Source organism: Salvelinus fontinalis, chromosome 6 (genome assembly GCF_029448725.1).
Source record: "Salvelinus fontinalis isolate EN_2023a chromosome 6, ASM2944872v1, whole genome shotgun sequence".
Lineage (NCBI taxonomy): Eukaryota > Metazoa > Chordata > Actinopteri > Salmoniformes > Salmonidae > Salvelinus > Salvelinus fontinalis.
Window position 1 is genome coordinate 74803485 of NC_074670.1, and position 25636 is coordinate 74829120.

At 45.1% G+C, this 25636-nt stretch overlaps 1 protein-coding gene across 6 annotated transcripts in view; it reads right to left on the bottom strand.

Moving 5' to 3' along the window:
• LOC129858682 (neuroligin-3-like) overlaps positions 1-25636 on the bottom strand; it is a gene marked incomplete at its 3' end in the record, with an annotated part of 492031 nt that overhangs the window by 233003 nt on the left and 233392 nt on the right. For all 6 annotated transcript variants that reach the window (XM_055927987.1, XM_055927986.1, XM_055927985.1 and 3 more), the window contains 1 exon segment: positions 22363-22512. In XM_055927987.1, the coding sequence (XP_055783962.1) occupies positions 22363-22512 (150 nt within the window).

The following is a 25636-nucleotide window of genomic DNA, read 5'->3' on the forward strand; positions in this document are numbered from 1 at the left end:
ACGCCCACAGACTTTCTTCTCCTCAATGAGTCTGGATCTGAGTACCACCCTGACCATTCACCGAATGCCAACACATTCGGGGCCACCTGATTGGTCCAGAAACCGATGGGTTGGGACAGAGCCAGGACACGGGGGTAAAGCAGCAGCTTGAAAACGCATCAATGACCTGCAATATGCTGATTGGTTAGAGAATCCAATCGCTGATGACTTTGTTGTTTTGTACAAAACCCCTCCTGCCCCTCCTCACCACAAACACCTTCTCACACTAAAGTATGTAGTGAACGACAGAGCAGCGGAACAATTTAGTGTGAGTCATCAGGCTAGAAAACAATCCCTGGAGAGAACAAGTTAATATAATTCAGTTTACTACAGTATTAACTTTACTGAAACATATTACTGCACTGGATTTGCTCCTCAAATCTCTCTACATAGATACAATATCTACGCTCTATATTCTCGACATAGTACCCACTTCCAAAGAGTTAAAACACTTTGTTCCCCGCAGACGAGAGAGAAAACCAGTGAGAAGATAACCCTGATTCTAACATTCCTTCTCTTTCCCCCTCAAGCGTAGAAGCAGGACTCCCTTCATTTGAATACTGGCAGCTGTAAAAAGTAATTTAGATTCAAAGCTGTACAATTTCAAGTGAATTTGGATGAATAAATAAATAAATAAAACAATATTAATGGAAAAAAGGAACGCTCTTTTAATTAGGCAGCTTAAAGGGATGAGGGAATAAATGAAACAAGATAATGAATATAAAGTAGAAAACAGAGCAGGCAAACTCTAATGATGCTGCTCTCAGCTCTCTCTCACTAATACAGGTTTTCACCTCCACTACCCCACCGCTTCTCGGGCAACCAGAGAAAGCATTAATAATATAATGACCAAGTCCTGACAAATACAACCGTCTGAATATTCATCTTAATCCATTTAACTGAGACAATGTGGTAAATTATGGAATTATTTATTTTTTCATTTCTGTCTGTGGAAAGCCAGAGGGAACTGGCATCAACAATTATACAATAATTTTTTTTTTTAACCTGAGACTCATTGGACTTGGCTCGTTCTCTGTGAAGAACATGTAAAATAACACATGTTCATTGAGTGCACACTGTGCACCCCCCTACACATTGATATTACATCTGTGGTGTTCCTGTCCAAGGGTAATAAAAGTGTGGAAAAGTGTGTGTGGGGGTGAAAACAAGTAGAAATGAAACAAAAAGGTTTGCTGTGTGCCTTTACTCTGTCTTCCTCCTCCCTGGGCCTGTTGTTTACACACAGCAACAAGAACCTGTCTGTCTTCCTGCCTGTCTGCCTGTCTCCCACTTTTCTCGCACTCTTGAACCTTTGTAGTATATGAAACTACACATTGTCTTTCCTGCACAATGTTATTCCGAGACATTGTAAAAAATGCAGTATTTTCCAACACTCTACCCCAGCCAGGTGCAAATTGGTGCAGGGACACAACAAATTAATAGCTTTGTATGTGTGGCTCCTCACCACAATCAATCAGTATGGCAAAAATAATCTCTCCTCAGAGGGACTAATAAATCATTTTTGCAGAGTGAGACACTAGTGTGGAAGGAGCATCTCCCACTTTGGAAGATTAATACTTCTCAGATTTTTTTTACCTTTATTTAACTAGGTAAGTCAGTTAAGAACAAATTCTTATTTTCAATGACAGCCTAGGAACAGTGGGTTAACTGCCTTGTGCAGGGGCAGCTTGACAGATTTTCACCTTATCAGTTGAGGGATTTGATCTTGCAACCTTCTGGTTACCTAGTCCAACGCTCTAACCACTAGGCTACCTACCACCCCAGAGACGTGAGGATCATGTCTCTGTCAATTCGGAGTCTGACAGTGAGTTGGAAGAAGAGGATGAGATTGACCCACAGCCAGCCCCAGGACCAGCCCGCCATGAGCCAGCCCCAGAAGCAACCAGCTCATCAGCAGCCTGCTGGAGGAGAAATATATCTTGCCCAAGGAATGAGCCACCCCGCATGGCTGCCAATGTGATAAGGATGGAACCAGGGCCGACGCGGATGGTGGTTACTCATGTGCAGGACATAAAGTCTTCTTTTGAACGGTTCATCCCAGAAACCACCCAGAGAATAATTCTGGACTGCACTACATTGGAGGGAAGGTGCTTCTACACCTGCATTGCTTGCTGTTTGAGGTTTTAGGCTGCGTTTCTGTACAGCACTTTGAGATATCAGCTGATGTAAGAAGGGCTTGTTTTTGGAGAGAGATGGAAGGAGATGGACCCAACTCATATACATGCTTTAGGGTTCGGATCCTTGCTGGTGTTTTCAGATCCAATGGGGAATGCTGAAACTGGCAGAGCACTTTTCCGTGCAACTATGTCACTGGAAAACATCCACATTTTTTCCAGGATTATCCGCTTCGATAACCGAGACACCAGACCAGCTCAGCGGCAGAGAGACAAGCTAGCTGCAATCAGGTCAGTGCAGAGAGACAAGCTAGCTGCTATCAGGTCAGTGCAGAGAGACAAGCTAGCTGCTATCAGGTCAGTGCAGAGAGACAAGCTAGCTGCAATCAGGTCAGTGCAGAGAGACAAGCTAGCTGCAATCAGGTCAGTGCAGAGAGACAAGCTAGCTGCTATCAGGTCAGTGCAGAGAGACAAGCTAGCTGCAATCAGGTCAGTGCAGAGAGACAAGCTAGCTGCTATCAGGTCAGTGCAGAGAGACAAGCTAGCTGCAATCAGGTCAGTGCAGAGAGACAAGCTAGCTGCAATCAGGTCAGTGCAGAGAGACAAGCTAGCTGCTATCAGGTCAGTGTAGAGAGACAAGCTAGCTGCTATCAGGTCAGTGTGGGACAAGTGGGTGGACTGCCTTCCCCTGTTTTACAACCCTGGGCCCAACCTTACTGTTGATGAGCAGCTTATGCCATTTAGAGGCCGCTGCCCCTTCAGGCAGTACATACCGTTAAAACCCGCAAATACGGAAGCAAGATCTGGGCTGCCTGTGATGCTGCTTCATCATATGCGTGGAACTTGCAAGTGTATACGGGGAAGCCAGATGGAGGAGCCCCTGAGAAGAACCAAAGGATGCGGGTTGTCCTGGATGTGGGTTGTTCTGGAGGTGACACAGGGACTCTGTGGCCACAGCATCACATGCAATAACTTTTTTACTTTGCAGAAGCTGGGACAGGAGCTCCTCAAGAGGAAGCTGACGATGGTAGGAACAGTACAAAAAAAACTATCCAGAGCTCCCACCTCAGCTGCTGAATACACAGAACAGGCCTGTCAATTCCTCTAAGTTTGTGTTCGCGGCCGACACGTCCCTAGTGTCCTACACGTCCCTAGTGTCCTACACGTCCCTAGTGTCCTATTTGCCAAAGAAAGGCACAAAAGTGGTACTCATAATTACGCTGCATAGGGAGAATCTGTGGCCAGGAACATCAAAAACCAGAAATCATAATGGATTACATTGCCACAAAAGGAGCGGTGGACAATTTAGACACGCTGGTAACTGGCTACAGCTGCAAAAAGAAGAACCCTACGCTGATGTTCTTCAACATCTTGGACATCTCGGTGTTGAACCCAGATTGGTGGGAAGCTCCAGAGGACATGGCTCTTTCTCGAGGAGCTGGGCGAGGCGTTGGGATACCTTAAATCAAGGAGGAGGCAACATATTCCAACGACCCCAGCTTCTGCAGCCATCGTGAGGAGGATTCTGGAAGAGGATACTGAACCAACAACTCCAATACCAGAAGTAAGTGTGAGTGATGTTGTTGCGTGTGTGTGTGTCTGACCCTCCTACATTGGCCTGCTGTAATTATATATGTGAGTGAGTAAGATGTTAGTAAAATTCCTGAACAAAGTGTTTTCCTCATTCTAGATTGCAGCCGGTAGCAACAGGAAGTAGTGTGTGATGTGTGTGGACCCCAGAAGGACAAGAAGACACAGTGAACATGCATCAAGTACATTTGCAGCACACACACACACACAGTAAAACTCTGTCCCTCATGTGGTGTGTAGGCCGGCCTTCATCCGTGTTCAATGGGGCTCATTTATCATTTCCATAAAACACTGTATGTAACATTTGGCCTTCCAATTTGTTCAGTTCAAAGCAATAAACATCAATAATGATGAAAACCTCTTGTTCATTTACATTTGTTCAAGATAAAGCTGATTTATTATTTATTATTCCACCCATAATGTTCTCAAACCAAACAAATAGAGCTTTTATTGATACATGTGATCTAGCAGAGGTAAATGATGGGTGAAGGACAACCACACAAGGGTTAACAGGTGAAAAGGCTGCAGTTAGCCTTGTTATTATTTCAATACCAATTTATGATAGCTTAAATATTCATTTCACTATCCTGTTAATGTATTGTTAGAATGTGAACGGTACCTAACTCTGTGAGAGAGAACAAATTGGACTCCATTTTAAGCAAAGCCTTAGCAAATAAAGTCACCACCGTTCCTATTCTAATTAAATAAGATCCACTCTGTTTCTTCTCTTCTAGCTGGCTCCTATGATCCCGCCATCTCCTCTCTCTCTCCTCTCTCTCTCTCTCTCTCTCTCTCTCTCTCTCCTCCATCTCCTCTCTCTCCCCTCTCTCTCTCTTCTATCTCTCCTCCATCTCCTCTCTCTTTCTCCCTCTCTCTCCCCTCTCTCTCTCCTCCATCTCCTCTCTCTCCCCTCTCTCTCTCCTCCATCTCCTCTCTCTCTCTCTCCTCTCTGTCATCTATCTCCTCTCTCTCTCCTCTATCTCCTCTCGCTCCTCTCTCTCTTCTCTCTCCTCTCTCTCTCTCTCTCTCTCTCTCTCTCTCTCTCTCTCTCTCTCTCTCTCTCTCTCTCTCTCTCTCTCTCCTCTCTCTGTTTCTCTCCTCTCTCTCATCCAATACTGTGACAGTAACTATGTCTTCAAAGTGAGGACTCCTCTACCCTCCTTGGGCTCTGTTTGGAAAATATTCACATCTCTGCCTTTCCCCATTTAGATGTATAAAGATTGGATACAACGTAGGTGAATGCATTACAGTAGGGCTGGGCATTGCCAGGGACCTCAAGATATGAGATTATCACGATACTAATGTGCCGATACAATTCTATATGAATTGCAATTCGATGTTCCAAACATATTGCTCACCATGTCTGCTGCAGAGGGACAAGAGAGAAAACAAGTTTTGATCAATCATAGAAGTAAAAATGCTGAAAACATGTTGGCTCACCATTTAAAAAGAAGATGACAGAGCTAGAGAATGAGAAATACCGGAGTTTGGCGCATGTACAGCCAACTTGCGCTAGCAAACGTTAACTGCCTAGCAAAAAGGAAAAGAAGGAATCGTTACTTGGTGTTTTTGTTCATTGATTTCACCTGTGTTGGTTTCTCACCTGGTCTCATCAGCTCCCTATTTAGTCCAGATCTTTCTGTTTGTATGGTTGTGAGGTATTGTTTGTTTTGACTGCCTCCCTGTGTTTTACCATTTCCTGCCTGCGACCACGATTCCTGCCTTCTGCGAAGGCTTAATTGTCACGTTCCTGACCTGTTTTCTGTTATTTTTGTATGTGTTTAGTTGGTCAGGGCGTGAGTTGGGGTGGGCATTCTATGTTTTGTGTTTCTATGTTTAGGTGGTTTGTAATTAGCCTGTTTCTACTGTGTGAGTGTGTGTTTCTACTGTGCGTGAGTGTGTGTTTCTACTGTGTGTGTGTGTGTGTGTGTTTCTACTGTGTGTGTGTGTGTGTGTTTCTACTGTGTGTGAGTGTGTGTTTCTACTGTGTGTGAGTGTGTGTTTCTACTGTGTGTGAGTGTGTGTTTCTACTGTGTGTGTGTGTGTTTCTACTGTGTGTGTGTGTGTTTCTACTGTGTGTGTGTGTGTTTCTACTGTGTGTGTGTGTTTCTACTGTCTGTGTGTGTGTTTCTACTGTGTGTGTGTGTGTTTCTACTGTGTGTGTGTGTGTTTCTACTGTGTGTGTGTGTGTGTGTGTGTGTTTCTACTGTTTGTGTCTGTGTTTCTACTGTGTGTGTGTGTTTCTACTGTGTGTGTGTGTTTCTACTGTGTGTGTGTGTGTGTTTCTACTGTGTGTGTGTGTTTCTACTGTGTGTGTGTGTTTCTACTGTTTGTGTGTGTGTTTCTACTGTGTGTGTGTGTTTCTACTGTGTGTGTGTGTTTCTACTGTGTGTGTGTGTTTCTACTGTGTGTGTGTGTTTCTACTGTGTGTGTGTGTGTTTCTACTGTGTGTGTGTGTTTCTACTGTGTGTGTGCTACTCCATCACATACTTTTAATGTGGGGCTGATAGTGATAGTGGTAGTGGTAGTGTTAGTGGTAGTGATAGTGATAGTGATAGTGATAGTGATAGTGATAGTGATAGTGGTAGTGTTAGTGGTATGGTAGTGGTAGTGATAGTGATAGTGATAGTGGTAGTGGTAGTGGTAGTGGTAGTGGTAGTGATAGTGGTAGTGATAGTGATAGTGATAGTGATAGTGATAGTGGTAGTGTTAGTGGTATGGTAGTGGTAGTGATAGTGATAGTGATAGTGATAGTGATAGTGATAGTGGTAGTGATAGTGGTATGGTAGTGGTAGTGGTAGTGATAGTGATAGTGATAGTGGTAGTGGTAGTGGTAGTGGTAGTGGTAGTGATAGTGATAGTGATAGCGGTAGCGGTAGCGATAGCGGTAGCGATAGCGATAGCGGTAGAGATAGTGGTAGTGGTAGTGGTAGTGGTAGTGGTAGTGTTATTGGTAGTGGTAGTGGTAGTGTTATTGGTAGTGGTAGTGTTGTTGGTAGTGATAGTGATAGTGGTAGTGGTAGTGATAGTGATAGTGATAGTGGTAGTGGTAGTGGTAGTGGTAGTGGTAGTGATAGTGGTAGTGGTAGTGGTAGTGGTAGTGATAGTGGTAGTGATAGTGGTAGTGATAGTGGTAGTGGTAGTGGTAGTGGTAGTGTTATTGGTAGTGGTAGTGGTAGTGGTAGTGTTATTGGTAGTGTTATTGGTAGTGATAGTGGTAGTGGTAGTGGTAGTGATAGTGGTAGTGGTAGTGGTAGTGTTATTGGTAGTGGTAGTGGTAGTGGTAGTGGTAGTGGTAGTGGTAGTGGTAGTGGTAGTGGTAGTGGTAGTGATAGTGATAGTGATAGTGGTAGTGTTATTGGTAGTGTTATTGGTAGCGATATTGGTAGTGATAGTGTTAGTGATAGTGAAATTGGTAGTGATAGTGATAGCGGTAGCGATATTGGTAGCGGTAGTGATAGCGGTAGTGATAGTGAAATTGGTAGCGATAGCGGTAGCGGTAGCGATAGCGGTAGCGGTAGCGATAGCGATAGCGGTAGCGATAGCGGTAGCGGTAGTGGTAGTGTTATTGGTAGTGGTAGTGGTAGTGTTATTGGTAGTGGTAGTGTTGTTGGTAGTGATAGTGATAGTGGTAGTGGTAGTGATAGTGATAGTGATAGTGGTAGTGGTAGTGGTAGTGGTAGTGGTAGTGATAGTGGTAGTGGTAGTGGTAGTGGTAGTGATAGTGGTAGTGATAGTGGTAGTGATAGTGGTAGTGGTAGTGGTAGTGGTAGTGGTAGTGTTATTGGTAGTGGTAGTGGTAGTGGTAGTGGTAGTGTTATTGGTAGTGATAGTGGTAGTGGTAGTGGTAGTGATAGTGGTAGTGGTAGTGGTAGTGGTAGTGTTATTGGTAGTGGTAGTGGTAGTGGTAGTGGTAGTGGTAGTGGTAGTGATAGTGGTAGTGGTAGTGGTAGTGATAGTGATAGTGATAGTGATAGTGATAGTGGTAGTGTTATTGGTAGTGTTATTGGTAGCGATATTGGTAGTGATAGTGTTAGTGATAGTGAAATTGGTAGTGATAGTGATAGCGGTAGCGATATTGGTAGCGGTAGTGATAGCGGTAGTGATAGTGAAATTGGTAGCGATAGCGGTAGCGATAGTGATACTGTGATAGTCAATTGCTAATTCGTCTGACATCATGTACAATGCCTTCGGAAAGAATTCAGACCACTTGACTTTTTCCACATTTTGTAAGGTTACAGCCTTATTCTAAAATTAATTTTAAACAATTTTTTCTTCCCCTCATCAATCTACACACACTACCTAATAACGACAAAGCAAAAACAGTTTTTTTTAATAAACTGAAATATCACATTTACATAAGTATTCAGACTCTTTACTCAATACTTTGTTGAAGCACCTTTGGCAGCGATTAAAGCCTCGAGTCTTCTTGGGTATGACGCTACATGCTTGGCACACCTGTATTTCGGGAGTTTCTCCCATTCTTCTCTGCAGATCCTCTCAAGCTCTGTCAGGTTGGATGGGGAGCGTCGCTGCACAGCTATTTTCAGGTCTCTCCAGAGATGTTAGATCAGGTTCAAGTCCGTCTCTGGCTGAGCCACTCAAGGACATTCAGAGACTTGAACCTTCGCCCCAGTCTGAGGTCCTGAGTGCTCAGGAGCAGGTTTTCATCAAGGATCTCTGTACTTTGCACCATTCATCTTTGCCACTTCTTCCATTTAAGAATGATGGAGGCCACTGTTCTTGGGGACCTTCAATGTGCCTCGACACAATCCAGTTTCGGAGCTCTACGGACAATTCCTTAAACCTCATGGCTTGTTTTTTTCAGACATGCACTGTCAACTGTGAGACTTTATATAGACAGGTGTGTGCCTTTCCAAATCATGTCCAATCAATTGAATTTACCACAGGTGGACTCCAATCAAGTTGTAAAAACATCTCAAGGATGATCAATGGAAACAGGATGCAGCTGAGCACAATTTCGAGTCTCATAGCAAATAGTTTGAATACTTATGTAAATAAGGTATTTCTGTTTTTGTTTTTAATACATTTGCAAACATTTCTTAAACCTGTTTTCACTTTGTCATCACGGGGTATTGTGTGTAGATTACGGAGGAAATTGTTTTATTTAATCAATTTTAGAATAATGCTGTAACGTAACAAAATGTGGAAAAAGTCAAGGGGTCTGAATACTTTCCCGAAGGCACCGTATCTTGTCTCACCAACCACTAATGAGATGGGTGTGGCTTTATGCATGTCGCGTCAGAGCTTCTCAAAGTCAAGGGGGGCGTGGTTGACAGTGCCCACCTCATCTCTGCTGTCACATCCAACCTGGATCAATATTTGGTTTTAACGCAGACGAGAGCACTGAATCCAGCTTCACACAGATGTGAAGAGCACTACGAGCTTCTTGGTGCTGTGAAGACAAATATGAAGTCAGTTCTGAGTTCACAGTTGTTTTGAACGTGGCATTAATGCTCAGAGGCAATCTCTCCACTAAGGTACGAATTCCTCTGAATCCACTGATTTGTTGATTCATCTGTATAATGTTTTTGTATTTCCCCTGCACGCTTGCGTTCAGTTCATTCAGTTTCTCAAATATATTTGTTACATCGGCAAGGAGACACATTTCCTTTACATTATACAGGAAGTCAACCAAGTCTGTTTTTTTTTTACATCCTTTACATTACATCCAATGAATGACAACAGTTTCTCTCTTAATGCAAAAAATATTTCCAACACTCCCCCTTGATAACCACCAAGCTTTGGTATGAAATTGAATACTTTCATGCTCTGATACCATATCTCCATATACTTTTGCGAACAGGCGTGAGTGCAGTGGATGTGGTTTGATGTAGTTTACAATCAAAGTTATCTGCTGCAGCATATCTTGGAGTTCTGTGCTAAGCTCTTCTGAATGTCCTTACAGTGGGTGTATCCACTACAGTGGGTGTATCCACTACAGTGGGTGTATCCACTACAGTGGGTGTATCCACTACAGTGGGTGTATCCACTACAGTTGGTGTATCCACTACAGTGGGTGTATCCACTACAGTGGGTGTATCCACTACAGTGGGTGTATCCACTACAGTTGGTGTATCCACTACAGTGGGTGTATCCACTACAGTGGGTGTATCCATTACAGTGGATGTATCCACTACAGTGGGTGTATCCACTACAGTGGGTGTATCCATTACAGTGGTTTTATCCACTACAGTGGGTGTATCCATTACAGTGGGTGTATCCACTACAGTGGGTGTATCCACTACAGTGGGTGTATCCACTACAGTGGGTGTATCCATTACAGTGGGTGTATCCACTACAGTGGGTGTATCCATTACAGTGGTTGTATCCACTACAGTGGGTTTACCCATTACAGTGGGTGTATCCACTACAGTGGGTGTATCCATTACAGTGGGTGTATCCACTACAGTGGGTGTATCCATTACAGTGGTTTTATCCACTACAGTGGGTGTATCCATTACAGTGGGTGTATCCACTACAGTGGGTGTATCCACTACAGTGGGTTTACCCATTACAGTGGGTGTATCCATTACAGTGGGTGTATCCATTACAGTGGGTGTATCCATTACAGTGGGTGTATCCATTACAGTGGGTGTACCCATTACAGTGGGTGTATCCACTACAGTGGGTTTACCCATTACAGTGGGTGTATCCATTACAGTGGGTTTATCCATTACAGTGGGTGTATCCACTACAGTGGGTGTATCCATTACAGTGGTTTTATCCACTACAGTGGGTTTACCCATTACAGTGGGTGTATCCACTACAGTGGGTGTATCCACTACAGTGGGTTTACCCATTACAGTGGGTGTATCCATTACAGTGGGTGTATCCACTACAGTGGGTGTATCCATTACAGTGGGTGTATCCATTACAGTGGGTGTATCCATTACAGTGGGTGTATCCACTACAGTGGGTGTATCCATTACAGTGGGTGTATCCACTACAGTGAGTGTATCCACTACAGTGAGTGTATCCACTACAGTGGGTGTATCCATTACAGTGGGTGTATCCATTACAGTGGGTGTATCCATTACAGTGGGTGTATCCATTACAGTGGGTTTATCCATTACAGTGGTTTTATCCACTACAGTGGGTGTATCCATTACAGTGGGTGTATCCACTACAGTGGGTGTATTCATTACAGTGGTTTTATCCACTACAGTGGGTTTACCCATTACAGTGGGTGTATCCACTACAGTGGGTGTATCCACTACAGTGGGTTTACCCATTACAGTGGGTGTATCCATTACAGTGGGTGTATCCACTACAGTGGGTGTATCCATTACAGTGGGTGTATCCACTACAGTGGGTTTATCCATTACAGTGGGTGTATCCACTACAGTGGGTGTATCCATTACAGTGGGTGTATCCACTACAGTGGGTGTATCCATTACAGTGGGTGTATATGGCAGATGGAGACATATTCATAACTAGAGTGCGGAGGCCTGCCCGCTGTCATGCCTTAGATGGAGCCCCATCTGTACAAAAGCCCACCATTGATTCTCACATGGAATCTGTTTTTCATCAATACGTCCATGCAGCCCACTGAACATCCTCTGTGCCGTTTCATGCTCAGAAATCATGAGACAGAACAATATGTCCTCATGAATAGAACCCCCCCCCCCCCCGACATGTATTGCTAACAAGTCAAGACAATGGCATCTTCGCGCTCACAGCTAACGTCCATTTGGAGAGCATGAGCAGATATCTCAGCTTGGATGTCGGCCCACCACCTCAAGCTCAACCTGGACAAGACGGAGCTGCTCCTCCTCCCGGAGAAGGCCTGCCCGCTCAAAGACCTCTCCATCACGGTTGACAACTCCACAGTGTCGCCCTCCCAGAGTGCAATGAACCTGGACAACACCCTGTCGTTCTCTGCAAACTTCAAAACAGCGACTCGCTCCTGCAGGTTCATGCTCTACAACATCCGTAGAGTACGACCCTATCTCACACAGGAAGCAGTAACTCGCTCCTGCAGGTTCATCCTCTATAACATCCGTAGAGTACGACCCTATCTCACACAGGAAGCAGTAACTCGCTCCTGCAGGTTCGTCCTCTATAACATCCGTAGAGTACGACCCTATCTCACACAGGAAGCAGTAACTCGCTCCTGCAGGTTCATCCTCTATATAATATATGTAGAGGATGAACCTGCAGGAGCGAGTTACTGCTTCCTGTGTGAGATAGGGTCGTACTCTACGGATGTTATAGAGTCTATAACATCCGTAGAGTACGACACTATCTCACACAGGAAGCAGTAACTCGCTCCTGCAGGTTCATCCTCTATAACATCCGTAGAGTACGACCCTATCTCACACAGGAAGCAGTAACTCGCTCCTGCAGGTTCATCCTCTATAACATCCGTAGAGTACGACCCTATCTCACACAGGAAGCGGCGCAGGTCCTAATCCAGGTACATGTTCTCTCCCGTCTGGACTACTGCAACTCTCTGTTGGCTGGGCTCCTCGCTTGTGTCATCAAACCCCTGCAACTTATCCAGAACGCTGCAGCCCACCTGGTTGTCAACCTTCCGAAGTCTCCTCGCTGCTCTGCACACTCCACTGCCTCGCATCCACTACAGGACCATGGTGCTTGACTACGGAGTAGCCAGAGGAACTGCCCCTTCCTACCTTTCAGAGGATTTTGGAAATTCTTCTACGACCCCTTTTTAATATTTTTCAGACTCCTAGTTTGGGAGCCGCTGCTCTGGAAACCAGTTCCACTACTTTTCACATTGTTACCCTCTAATCAGGGAATGATTTATTCATGGCACACCAGGTGGTTGCAATTCATTATCAGGTAGAACAGACAGCCAGAATTTCTCCAGACCTCGTAGGGTAAGAGTTGAATTCCCTTACTCTAGTGGACAGATTTTTCTTTTCTTCCCCAAAATCCTTTACATGTTAGTCATTTAGCAGACACTCTTATCCAGAGTGACTTTCAGTAGTGACTGCATACATTTTCATACTGGTCCCCCGTGGGAATTGAACCGACAACCCCGGCACTGCAAGTGACATGCTCTGCTAAATGAGCCACACAAGACCACAATAATTACATGTTAATTACAGGTTTATTATTTAAAACCTAATGAATGGGGAGACACCAATGTGGTACAGTTGATATGAGACACCACTGTGGTTCAGTTGATATGAGACACCACTGTGGTTCAGTTGATATGAGACACCACCGTGGTTCAGTTGATATGAGACACCACCGTGGTTCAGTTGATATGAGACACCACTGTGGTTCAGTTGATATGAGACACCACTATGGTTCAGTTGATATGAGACACCACTGTGGTTCAGTTGATATGAGACACCACTGTGGTTCAGTTGATATGAGACACCACTGTGGTTCAGTTGATATGAGACACCACTGTGGTTCAGTTGATATGAGACACCACTGTGGTTCAGTTGATATGAGACACCACTGTGGTTCAGTTGATATGAGACACCACTGTGGTTCAGTTGATATGAGACACCACTGTGGTTCAGGTGATATGAGACACCACTGTGGTTCAGGTGATATGAGACACCACTGTGGTTCAGGTGATATGAGACACCACTGTGGTTCAGTTGATATGAGACACCACTGTGGTTCAGTTGATATGAGACACCACTGTGGTTCAGGTGATATGAGACACCACTGTGGTTCAGTTTACATGGAGACACACTAAGTGGGACCCTAATACTACACTGTGGAGACAACTGAACTCAGAGATGTTGTTTATTTACAGAAATACAATCTTGTTTCCTCCCCCAGCCCATTGATTGCTGTGTGACCCTGACAGTGTGTGTGTGTGTGTGTGTGTGTGTGTGTGTGTGTGCGTGTGTGTGTGTGTGTGTGTGTGTGTGTGTGTGTGTGTGTGTGTATGCGTCTGCATGTGTGTGTGTGCGTGTGTGCGTCTGCATGTGTGTGTGCGTGTGTGCGTCTGCGTGTGTGTGCGTCCCTATGTGTGTGTGTGTGTGTGTGTGTGTCTGTGTCTGTGTGTCTGTGTCTGTGTGTGTGTGTGTGTGTGTGTGTGTGTGTGTGTGTGTGTGTGTGTGTGTGTGTGTGTGTGTGTGTGTGTGTGTGTGTGTGTGTGTGTGTGTGTGTGTGTGTGCGTGTGTGCGTCTGCATGTGTGTGTGCGTCCCTATGTGTGTCCATGCTTGTGTGTGTGTGTGTGGTTCCTTAATCCTAGGTTGCAGTGTCTCTTTAATGATGTGTAATGAGTGGCAGTCAGAGGGGAGTATCTTGTATCACTGCTCTTTACTCATATAATTAGTCACTGGCTCTGCCAATTTCCTCCTCCCAAAGGGAAAGACTTAATTACTCTTTCTAAATGTATAAAACGTGTACAAAGGATCAGACTTCTGCCAAAACTCAAGGTCAGGGCTCTTCATCTCAGCCAACTGTTACAGCAGAGGACCAGGATGTAAAACTTGATTTCTTACTTATATTTGTATTGCACCTTCATTTACCCTGGTTAGTCTAATAGATATAATCTATTTTACAAGAGAGACCTTGTACTGTACTTGTAGTGATGGTCTGGTTGTCCTCCAATATATGTCTATATATCTATCTATGATGTCTCTCTCTGGTCTAAAATCATCTCAAATAATACAATCTAAATAGAATCAACATTTTAAAATGAGGTATGTTTTATTCAACATCTTTTTGATTGCGGACCCATCACATTTGTTTCTTCTCAGGATTCACTGGTTTCAGGAACCAACCAAAGCTTTGGGAGAGCAGCATGGTCCTCTTTACATGATCTAAGTCTTAAGTAATGAAACCATCATATTGCCTCTATTCACTACCCTGTAGTGTGTTTCCAGTCCACACAAGAAGAGTTCGGTGATTCCAATAACCTACTATTTACTAAATCCCCAGGTCAAGGACAAATTCAAGTAAACATACAGTATTATACAGAACCATGAATGCATGGAACTCCCTTCCATCTAATATAAATATATATATGCAGCGTAAGTGAACAGTAAAACCTGGTTTCATAAAACAAATAAACCAACACCTCACAACGCCTCTCCACCATGTGACCTACATGTTGTGTGTATGAACTGACATGTGACCTACTGGTTGTGTGTATGAACTGACATGTGACCTACATGTTGTGTGTATGAACTGACACGTGACCTACTGGTTGCGTGTATGAACTGACATGTGACCTACTGGTTGCGTGTATGAACTGACATGTGACCTACATGTTGTGTGTAAGTACTGACATGTGACCTACTGGTTGTGTGTATGAACTGACATATGTGACCTACTGGTTGCGTGTATGAACTGACATGTGACCTACATGTTGTGTGTAAGTACTGACATGTGACCTACTGGTTGTGTGTATGAACTGACATGTGACCTACTGGTTGTGTGTATGAACTGACATGTGACCTACTGGTTGTGTGTATGAACTGACATGTGACCTACTGGTTGTGTGTATGAACTGACATGTGACCTACTGGTTGTGTGTATGAACTGACATGTGACCTACTGGTTGTGTGTATGAACTGACATGTGACCTACTGGTTGTGTGTATGAACTGACATGTGACCTACTGGTTGTGTGTATGAACTGACATGTGACCTACTGGTTGTGTGTATGAACTGACATGTATGTGGAACTGATAGATGTACACACACTATATGTTCATGTTTTTAAATATGTGTCAATTGTAAAGTATTTTGTCTGTAATGTATTTTCCGCTATGTGTCTATCACGACTTCAACCGAGGCAGGCTCTCCTTCCCGTTCGGGTGGCGCTCGGCGGTCGTCGTCACCGGCCTACTAGCTGCCACTGACTCTTTTTCCTCCCCCTCCTTAATTGTTTAATTGTATCACCTGTGTTCAGTTAGTTGTTAATTAGTGTGGCTTTATTAGTCAGCCAGCCCGTACGCTTCGTTGTGCGGGATTGTTTCATTGTAGCTTTTGGGATTTCGGGAGTGGATATTATTATTGTGGACTGGGTTTGTTTCGCATGTCATTGGACCGTTGTGTGTGACACCCAGTACGTCCGTGTTGGACATTTTGTTTGTTAGTTGGGTATTAAAGACTCAACATATTGAAGCTCTGCTGTTCCTGCGTCTGACTTCGCACCCCCCGACACCCAGGGCGTTACAGTGTCAGACCCCAGTAAGACTAGCTTTCACCATCGCGTCGACTAATGAGGATCCTAATAAATAACATACCTGTATAATACACTGAACAAACATATAAACGCAACATGCAACAATTTCACAGATTTTACTGAGTTACAGTTCATAAGGAAATCAGTCAATGTAAATGAATGAATTAGGCCCTAATCTATGGATTTCACATGACTGGGCAGCGGTTCAGTTATGTGTGTGCCTGGGAGGGCGTGGGCCCACTGCAAATTCTCTAAAATGATACTGACAAAATGATACTGACAAATTCTCTAAAATGATGTTGGAAGCTGCTTATGATGAATAAATTAACATTCAATTCTCTGGCAACAGCTCTGGTGGACATTCCTGCAGTCAGCATGCCAATTGCACGTTCCCTCAACTTGAGACAACTGTGGCTTTGTGTTGTGTGACAAAACTACACATTTTAGAGTAGCCTTTTATTGTCCCCAGCACAAGGTGCACCTGTGTAATAATCATGCTGTTTAATCAGCTTCTTGATATGCCACATCTGTCAGGTGGATGGATTATCTTGGCAATGGAGAAATGCTCACTAACAGGGATGTAAACACATTTGTACACAATATTTGAGAGAAATAAGCATTTGTGCGTATGGGACATTTTGGGGATTTTTTATTTCAGCTAATAAAACATGGGACCAACAAGTCACATGTTGCGTTTACAGCCAGCTTATCGTTAACTGTCCATGAGACTCAGTTTGATTTCTCTAGTTTTTATTTGGTTTATAGTAGAGTCTGTAATAACAGTTAATATCAGAGACCACAGAGAGGTGGTCAGAGCAGAACAAAAACAGACATTACCACACAACATGCATCGCTACCGTTACCTATTTTACAGAATGTCTGTCAGTCTTATCAACGACTCAGTAGAACAGAGAACACAGACAACACTGTCCTGATGACTGACTCAGTAGAACAGAGAACACTCAGACAACACAGTCCTGATGACTGACTCAGTACGACAGAGAACACTTAGACAACACAGTCCTGATGACTGACTCAGTAGAACAGAGAACACAGTCCTGATGACTGACTCAGTAGAACAGAGAACACTCAGACAACACAGTCCTGATGACTGACTCAGTAGAACAGAGAACACTCAGACAACACAGTCCTGACGACTGACTCAGTAGAACAGAGAACACTCAGACAACACTGTCCTGATGACTGACTCAGTAGAACAGAGAACACTTAGACAACACAGTCCTGATGACTGACTCAGTAGAACAGAGAACACAGTCCTGATGACTGACTCAGTAGAACAGAGAACACTCAGACAACACAGTCCTGACGACTGACTCAGTAGAACAGAGAACACAGTCCTGATGACTGACTCAGTAGAACAGAGAACACTCAGACAACACAGTCCTGATGACTGACTCACCTCTGTCAACACTAGGCCTCCAGAGGAATTGTCACGTTCTGACCAGAGTTCTTGTGTGTTGTGCTTGTTTTAGTGTTGGTCAGGCCGTGAGCTGGGTGGGCATTCTATGTTGTGTGTCTAGTTTGTCTGTTTCTGTATTCGGCCTAATATGGTTCTCAATCAGAGGCAGCTGTCAATCGTTGTCCCTGATTGAGAATCATATATAGGTGGCTTGTTTTGTGTTGGGGATTTGTAGGTGGTTGTTTCCTGTCTTTGTGTTTTGTCTGCACCAGAAAGGACTGTATCGGTTTGCCACATTTGTTATTTTGTTGTGTAAGTGTTCACGTTTATTTGTCGTAATTAAACATGTTGAGCACTGGCTACGCTGCGTGTTGGTCCGATCCCTGCTACACTCTCTCTTCTCGTGATGAGAGGGAAGGCTCCCGTTACATGAATATAGTATTACCTCTGTGATTTTACAATGAACTTCAGCTCAATACCCACAGGTGTGTATCTCAGCTCAATACCCACAGGTGTTTATCTCAGCTCAATACCCACAGGTGTGTAACTCAGCTCAATACCCATAGGTGTGCATCTCAGCTCAATACCCACAGGTGTGCATCTCAGCTCAATACCCACAGGTGTATATCTCAGCTCAATACCCACAGGTGTATATCTCAGCTCAATACCCACAGGTGTGCATCTCAGCTCAATACCCACAGGTGTGTATCTCAGCTCAATACCCACAGGTGTGCATCTCAGCTCAATACCCACAGGTGTGCATCTCAGCTCAATACCCACAGATGTGCATCTCAGCTCAATACCCACAGGTGTATATCTCAGCTCAATACCCACAGGTGTGTAACTCAGCTCAATACCCACAGGTGTGTATCTCAGCTCAATACCCACAGGTGTGCATCTCAGCTCAATACCCACAGGTGTGTAACTCAGCTCAATACCCACAGGTGTGTAACTCAGCTCAATACCCACAGGTGTGTATCTCAGCTCAATACGCACAGGTGTGCATCTCAGCTCAATACCAACAGGTGTGCATCTCAGCTCAATACCCACAGGTGTGCATCTCAGCTCAATACCCACAGGTGTGTAACTCAGCTCAATACCCACAGGTGTGCATCTCAGCTCAATATCCACAGGTGTGTAACTCAGCTCAATACCCACAGGTGTGTAACTCAGCTCAATACCCACAGGTGTGTATCTCAGCTCAATATCCACAGGTGTGCATCTCAGCTCAATACCCACAGGTGTTTTATCTCAGCTCAATACCCACAGGTGTGTATCTCAGCTCAATACCCACAGGTGTTTTATCTCAGCTCAATACCCACAGGTGTGTATCTCAGCTCAATACTCACCATCTAAACAATCAATTTCTCCTCAGCTCTTTACTCAAAGACACCGGGGAGTCATCTGAGCACAAACAACAAGGCAACAACAACAATATTGCTGCTTCCCTGAAAACATTGTTATCCTTCTACCAATACAAAACCTCCCATATGATTCCCAATGAACACAGCATTATCTATCTACCAACACAAAACCTCCCATATGATTCCCAATGAACACAGCATTATCTATCTACCAACACAAAACCTCCCATATGATTCCCAATGAACACAGAAACAGAGAGAAGAGTGGGATATCTAAAGAGCTTTGATAGTGTGTGTGTGTATGTGTGTCAAATCAAATTGTATTTGTCACATGTGCCAAATATAACAGGTGTAGTAGACCTTACCGTGAAATTCTTATTTACAGTACAAGTCCTTAACCAACAATGCAGCTCAAGAAATAGAGTCAAGAAACGATTTACTAAATAAACTAAAGTAGAAAATCGAATCAAATCAAAAGTAAAACAATAAAACAACAATAACGATATTGAGGCTATATACAGTGGTTACTGGTACAGAGTCAATGTGCTGGGTACAGGTTAGTCAAGGTCATTTGTACATGTAGGTAGGGGTAAAGTGACTATAAATAGATAATAAACAGAGAGTAGCAGCAGTGTAAAAAAAGTGCGGGGGGGGTGTAGTCAGGGTGTGTGTGTGCCTGAGGTCTGTGTTTGTGCGTGCATACGTACATCTGCATGTGTGCTAGTGTATGTGAGAGAGGGAGAGAAAGAAAGCTCTGGTAGTGTGTTAGCTAACAGACTCCATTTTGTATTGCTGCTCGCTGCGACTGCAGTGGTTTTCTAAGAGGAGAAGAAGCTGTGAGTCAATGCCCTACCAACAGCCTCTCAGCTTCTCTGACCATCCTCACTCTCTGCTCTCTCTTTCCCTCTGCTTCCCTCTCTCCCTCTGCTTCTCTCTCTCTCTCTGCTTCTCTCCCTCCTCTCTCTGTTTCTCTCTATCTCTCTCTCTCTGTTTCACTCTCTCTCCTGTCTCTGTTTCTGTCACTACCTTAAACTCTCTGTACGAGTCTTGCTTCTCCTCTATTGCTCAGTTCTCTCTCTCTCTGCCTCTCTATATCTCTCCTTCCTTCTCTCTCTCTCTCTGCCTCTATATCTCTCCTTCCTTCTCTATCTCTTTCTCTCTCCTCTCACTGTTTCTCTCTCTCTCTCCTCCCTTCTCTCTCTCTCTCTCTTTCTATCTCTCCTTCCCCCTCTCTCTGCCTCTCTATATCTATCCTTCCTTCCGTCTCTCGCTCTCTCTCTCTCTCTCTTTCTCTCTCCTCTCACTGTTTCTCTCTCTCTTTCTCTCCCCCCCTCTCTGCCTCTCTATATCTCTCCTTCCCCCTCTCTCTGCCTCTCTATATCTCTCCTTCCTTCCTTTTCTCTCTCTCTCTTTCTCTCTCCTCTCACTGTTTCTCTCTCTCTTTCTCTCCCCCCCTCTCTGCCTCTCTATATCTCTCCTTCCCCCTCTCTCTGCCTCTCTATATCTCTCCTTCCTTCCTTCCTTCCTTCCTTCCTTCCTTCCTTCTCTCTCTCTCTCTCTCTCTCTTTCCTTCTCTCTCCTCTCACTGTTTCTCTCTCTCTTTCTCCCCCCTCTCTGCCTCTCTATATCTCTCCTTCCCCCTCTCTCTCATCTCACTGTTTCTCGCTCTCTCTTTCTCTCCCCCTCTCTCTGCCTCTCTATATCTCTCCTTCCTTCTCTCTCTCTTTCTCTCTCCTCTCACTGTTTCTCCCTCTCTTTCTCTCCCCCTCTCTTTGCCTCTCTCTATCTCTCCTTCCTTCTCTCTCTCTCTTTCTCTCTCCTCTCACTGTTTCTCTCTCTCTCCTCCCTTCTCTCACTCTCTCACTCACTCATCCCCCTTTCTCTAAATCCTCTCTGGTATCACGCCTATCCCATCAAGTCTTTTTTCCACTCTCATTACAATCATTTCTCCATGTATTCCTCACCCAGCAACAGAAAACACTCACAGTGTCACCCAATAATTACTCCTCGTTGTATAACAGCAGAGAGCATGGTATCCAACATCAGGTATACAGCATCAAGCAAACACCTTTACATGTTAACGTACGCTTGTCAGCAACATACATATCTGGCCTACCAGAGGAGGCTGGTGGGAGTAGCTATAGGAGGATGGGTTGATTGTAATGGCTGGAACGGAGTCAAACGTGGTTTTCATATGTTTGATGTGTTTGACTCTGTTCCATCTATTCCATTCCAGCCATTACAATCAAACCATCCTCCTATAGCTCCTCTCACCAGCCTCCTCTATGGACGACATAGACGTCCCAGATAAACATCCTTAGAAAGCAACGGGATCCAACAACATCATCAGATAAACATCCTTAGAAAGCAACGGGATCCAACAACATCATCAGATAAACATCCTTAGAAAGCAACGGGATCCAACAACATCAGCAGATAAACATCCTTAGAAAGCAACGAGATCCAACAACATCATCAGATAAACATCCTTAGAAAGCAACAAGATCCAACAACATCATCAGATAAATATCCTTAGAAAGCAACAAGATCCAACAACATCAGCAGATAAACATCCTTAGAAAGCAACGAGATCCAACAACATCAGCAGATAAACATCCTTAGAAAGCAACAAGATCCAACAACATCAGCAGATAAATATCCTTAGAAAGCAACGAGATCCAACAACATCAGCAGATAAACATCCTTAGAAAGCAACGAGATCCAACATCAGCAGATAAACATCCTTAGAAAGCAACGAGATTCAGGCCTCCCGGGTGGCGCAGTGGTCTAGGGCACTGCATCGCAGTGCTAACTGCGCCACCAGAGTCTCTGGGTTCGCCCCCAGGCTCTGTCGCAGCCGGCCGCGACCGGGAGGTCTGTGGGGCGACGCACAATTGGGCTAGCGTCGTCCGGGTTAGGGAGGGTTTGGCCGGTAGGGATTTCCTTGTCTCATCGCGCTCCAGCGACTCCTGTGGCGGGCTGGGCGCAGTGCGCGCTAACCAAGGGAGCCAGGTGCACGGTGTTTCCTCCGACACATTGGTGCGGCTGGCTTCCGGGTTGGAAGCGCTGTGTTTAAGAAGCAGTGGGGCTTGGTTGGGTTGTGCCTCGGAGGACGCATGGCTTTCGACCTTCGTCTCTCCCGAGCCCGTACGGGAAGTTGTAGCGATGAGACAAGATAGTAATTACTAGCGATTGGATACCACGAAAATTGGGGAGAAAAGGGGATAAAAAATATAATAATAATAAAAAAAAATAATAATAATAATAAAAGAAAGCAACGAGATTCAACAACATCAGCAGATAAACATCCTTAGAAAGCAATGAGATCCAACAACATCAGCAGATAAACATCCTTAGAAAGCAATGAGACCCAACAACATCATCAGATAAACATCCTTAGAAAGCAACAAGATTCAACAACATCATCAAATAAACATCCTTAGAAAGCAATGAGATCCAACCACATCAGCAGATAAATATCCTTAGAAAGCAATGAGATCCAACCACATCAGCAGATAAACATCCTTAGAAAGCAATGAGATCCAACCACATCAGCAGAGCTGTGTTGGAACAGATGTGTGAAGAGGTTAGAGGTGGAGCTACTCTGTTCCTGCCCTACGCTCCGGTAGACGTTAAGGACATGAGCGAGAGACGGTTCCTTACCTAGTACTCCGACGCGGTAGTTCAGGGTGATCACGATGACGTTCCCGTAGCTGGCCAGGACGCTCCCGTCGATCATATTCCCGGTCCCCTCCATGTAGGATCCCCCGTGGATGTACACCATCACCGGTTTGGCCCCGGTGTCTCGAATGTCTGGAAGAGTTGTTAACCATTAACACATTCACATTGCCATCCTCTCTCTCGTCCAGAGCAGCAAGGGGTTAAACTCAAACACTCAGACAGAAAGCAGTGGGTGAAACACCACAGACACACACAGACACCTCCCAGGTACCAGCTACTCTATTATGGGATTAAATCTATGTCCAAAATGGGACACTATTTACTATATAGTGCACTACCTTTGGCCAGGGGCTCTAGACAGAAGTAGTGCACTATATAAGGAAAAGGATGCCATTTCAGACGCACACCAAGTCAAAAACCCAGTTTGGATAGAAAAAGATTAGACTATGTCATGATTTGACTTCCATTTCAAGACAGATGAATGTTAAGTCATCATGTCGGGGGAAAAGGAGAATCTGTCACTAGTCAACAGTACCTGGGCTGGTGATGCAGCTAGATGTTGTACAGTACAGTAGAATTCTCCTCGGGTGGATCTAACTACAGCGTTATAATCCAATGTGTGTTTTGTTTTGGCCCCCAGGAGGATAGCTTGTTTTGGCCCCCAGGAGGCTAGCTTGTTTTGGCCCCCAGGAGGCTAGCTTGTTTTGGCCCCCAGGAGGATAGCTTGTTTTGGCCCCCAGGAGGCTAGCTTGTTTTGGCCCCCAGGAGGCTAGCTTGTTTTGGCCCCCAGGAGGCTAGCTTGTTTTGGCCCCCAGGAGGCTAGCTTGTTTTGGCCCCCAGGAGGATAGCTTGTTTTGGCCCCCAGGAGGCTAGCTTGTTTTGGCCCCCAGGAGGCTAGCTTGTTTTGGCCCCCAGGAGGCTAGCTTGTTTTGGCCCCCAGGAGGCTAGTTTGTTTTGGCCCCCAGGAGGATAGCTTGTTTTGGCCCCCAGGAGGCTAGCTTGTTTTGGCCCCCAGGAGGCTAGCTTGTTTTGGCCCCCAGGAGGCTAGCTTGTTTTGGCCCCCAGGAGGCTAGCTTGTTTTGGCCCCCAGGAGGCTATCTTGTTTTGGCCCCCAGGAGGCTAGCTTGTTTTGGCCCCCAGGAGGCTAGCTTGTTTTGGCCCCCAGGTGGCTAGCTTGCTTCCCAATAAAGAAAATTATCTGTTCTGATGACATACCTGACACCCTAACCTAATAAACACTGGTTATGCTAATCACTGTTGACAGTAACATGTAACCTAGTCAACTAATAGACACAGCTGTTTGTCTGCTACTGTACATGTTGTATGTACATACAGGATATACTACATGCATATAGTCTTATACAGTACAGTATATGAAACAGGATATTATATTGTGGGCGGCAGGTAGCCTAGTGGTTAGAGGCAGGTAGCCTAGTGGTTAGAGGCAGGTAGCCTAGTGGTCAGAGGCAGGTAGCCTAGTGGTTAGAGGCAGGTAGCCTAGTGGTTAGAGGCAGGTAGCCTAGTGGTTAGAGGCAGGTAGCCTAGTGGTTAGAGGCAGGTAGCCTAGTGGTTAGAGGCAGGTAGCCTAGTGGTTAGAGGCAGGTAGCCCAGTGGTCAGATGCAGGTAGCCTAGTGGTTAGAGCATTGGACTAGTAACTGAAAGGTTGCAAGATCAAATCCCTGAGCTGACAAGATAAATATCTATCATTCTGCCCCTGAACAAGGCAGTTAACCCAATGTTCCTAGGCTGTCATTGAAAATAAGAATCTGTTCTTAATTGACTTGCCTAGTTAAATAAAGGTAAAATAAATTGTCTAGTAAATGAATGAGCTAGAGGACAAAGCTGTTTGTCTATATGCAGGTCAACTGTAGGCCTAAGTGCTGCTGTCAAAGTACACTTTGTCTACTCTAGTATGTTGCAGGTCTATGTGATGCATTTCATGGTGTATGAAATGTCCCCTCATCTTTAGGTTTTTCAGAATAAGGCTTTGATTCATAGCTTAGTCGGCCCTAGAGCAACTGAGAGATAAAATAATTCTAGAAGCTTAGTGGAAGAAAAATGCCCACTCTCACACTCTCAATATGTCTCTCACAGGTTCTCTCTCACACTGCCTCCTCTATCTGTCTCTCACGGTTCTCTTTTATCTCTCACACTGCTTCCCCTATGTTTAACCCTCTCTCTCCCCTCTTCCTCCCTCTCTCTCCCCTCTTCCTCCCTCTCTCCCCTCCGAGAGAGAGAGAGAGAGAGAGAGAGAGAGAGAGAGAGAGAGAGAGAGAGAGAGAATGGATTCAGAAAGACTATATTGTATTCAGGTTGTCATGGCGACGGCAAGCCGCAATTCAGAATCCTCAAGAAGGGCTAATCAGGGACAACATCCTCCTGAATATAGAGTCTGAATCTATTGCATCTGCTGGAGCACACACACAATCACACACACACACGCACACACACACACACACACATGCACTACCCTCACGCTCCTGTCCTTGTATGGTAAAGGAATATTGTGTATACATGGTATCTCTTTATTTATGGGCTTCTTCATATATCTAGCTGGTATCTGGGAAGATAAAATATAATTTACAAAGCCACACTCCACACAGACACTTAATTCAAACAAGAAGAGAAGGAAGATGAGGAGCAGGAGGAGGAGGAGAGGGAAGAGGAGAGGGAGGAAGATGAGTAGGAGGAGGAGGAGACGGAAGAGGAGGAGGAGAGGGAGGAGGAGAGGGGGGAGGAGAGGGGGAGGAGGAGGAGGAGGGAGGAGGAGTAGGAGAGGGAGGAAGAGTAGGAGAAGGAGGAGGAGAAGGAGTAGGAGAGGGAGGAAGAGGAGTAGGAGGAGAATGAGGAGAGGGAGTAGGAAAGGGAGAAAGATGAGGAGGAGGAGGAGGAGGAGGAGGAGGAGGAGGAGGAGGAGGAGGAGGAGGAGGAGAGGGAGTAGGAGAGGGAGGAAGATGAGTAGGAGGAGCAGGAGAGGGAGGAGGAGGAGGAGAGGGAAGAGGAGGAGGAGGAAGAGAGGGAGGGGGAGGATGAGGAGAGGGAGGAGGAGGAGTAGGAGGAGGAGGAGAGAGGGAGGAGGAGGCGAGAGGGAGGAGGAGGAGAGAGGGAGGAGGAGGAGGCGGCGGAGGAGGAGGAGGAGGAGGAGGAGGAGGAGGAGGAGGAGGAGGAGGAGGAGAGAGGGAGGAGGAGGATGAGGAGAGAGGGAGGAAGAAGATGAGAGAGGAAGGAGGAGGAGGAGAGAGGGAGGAGGAAGAG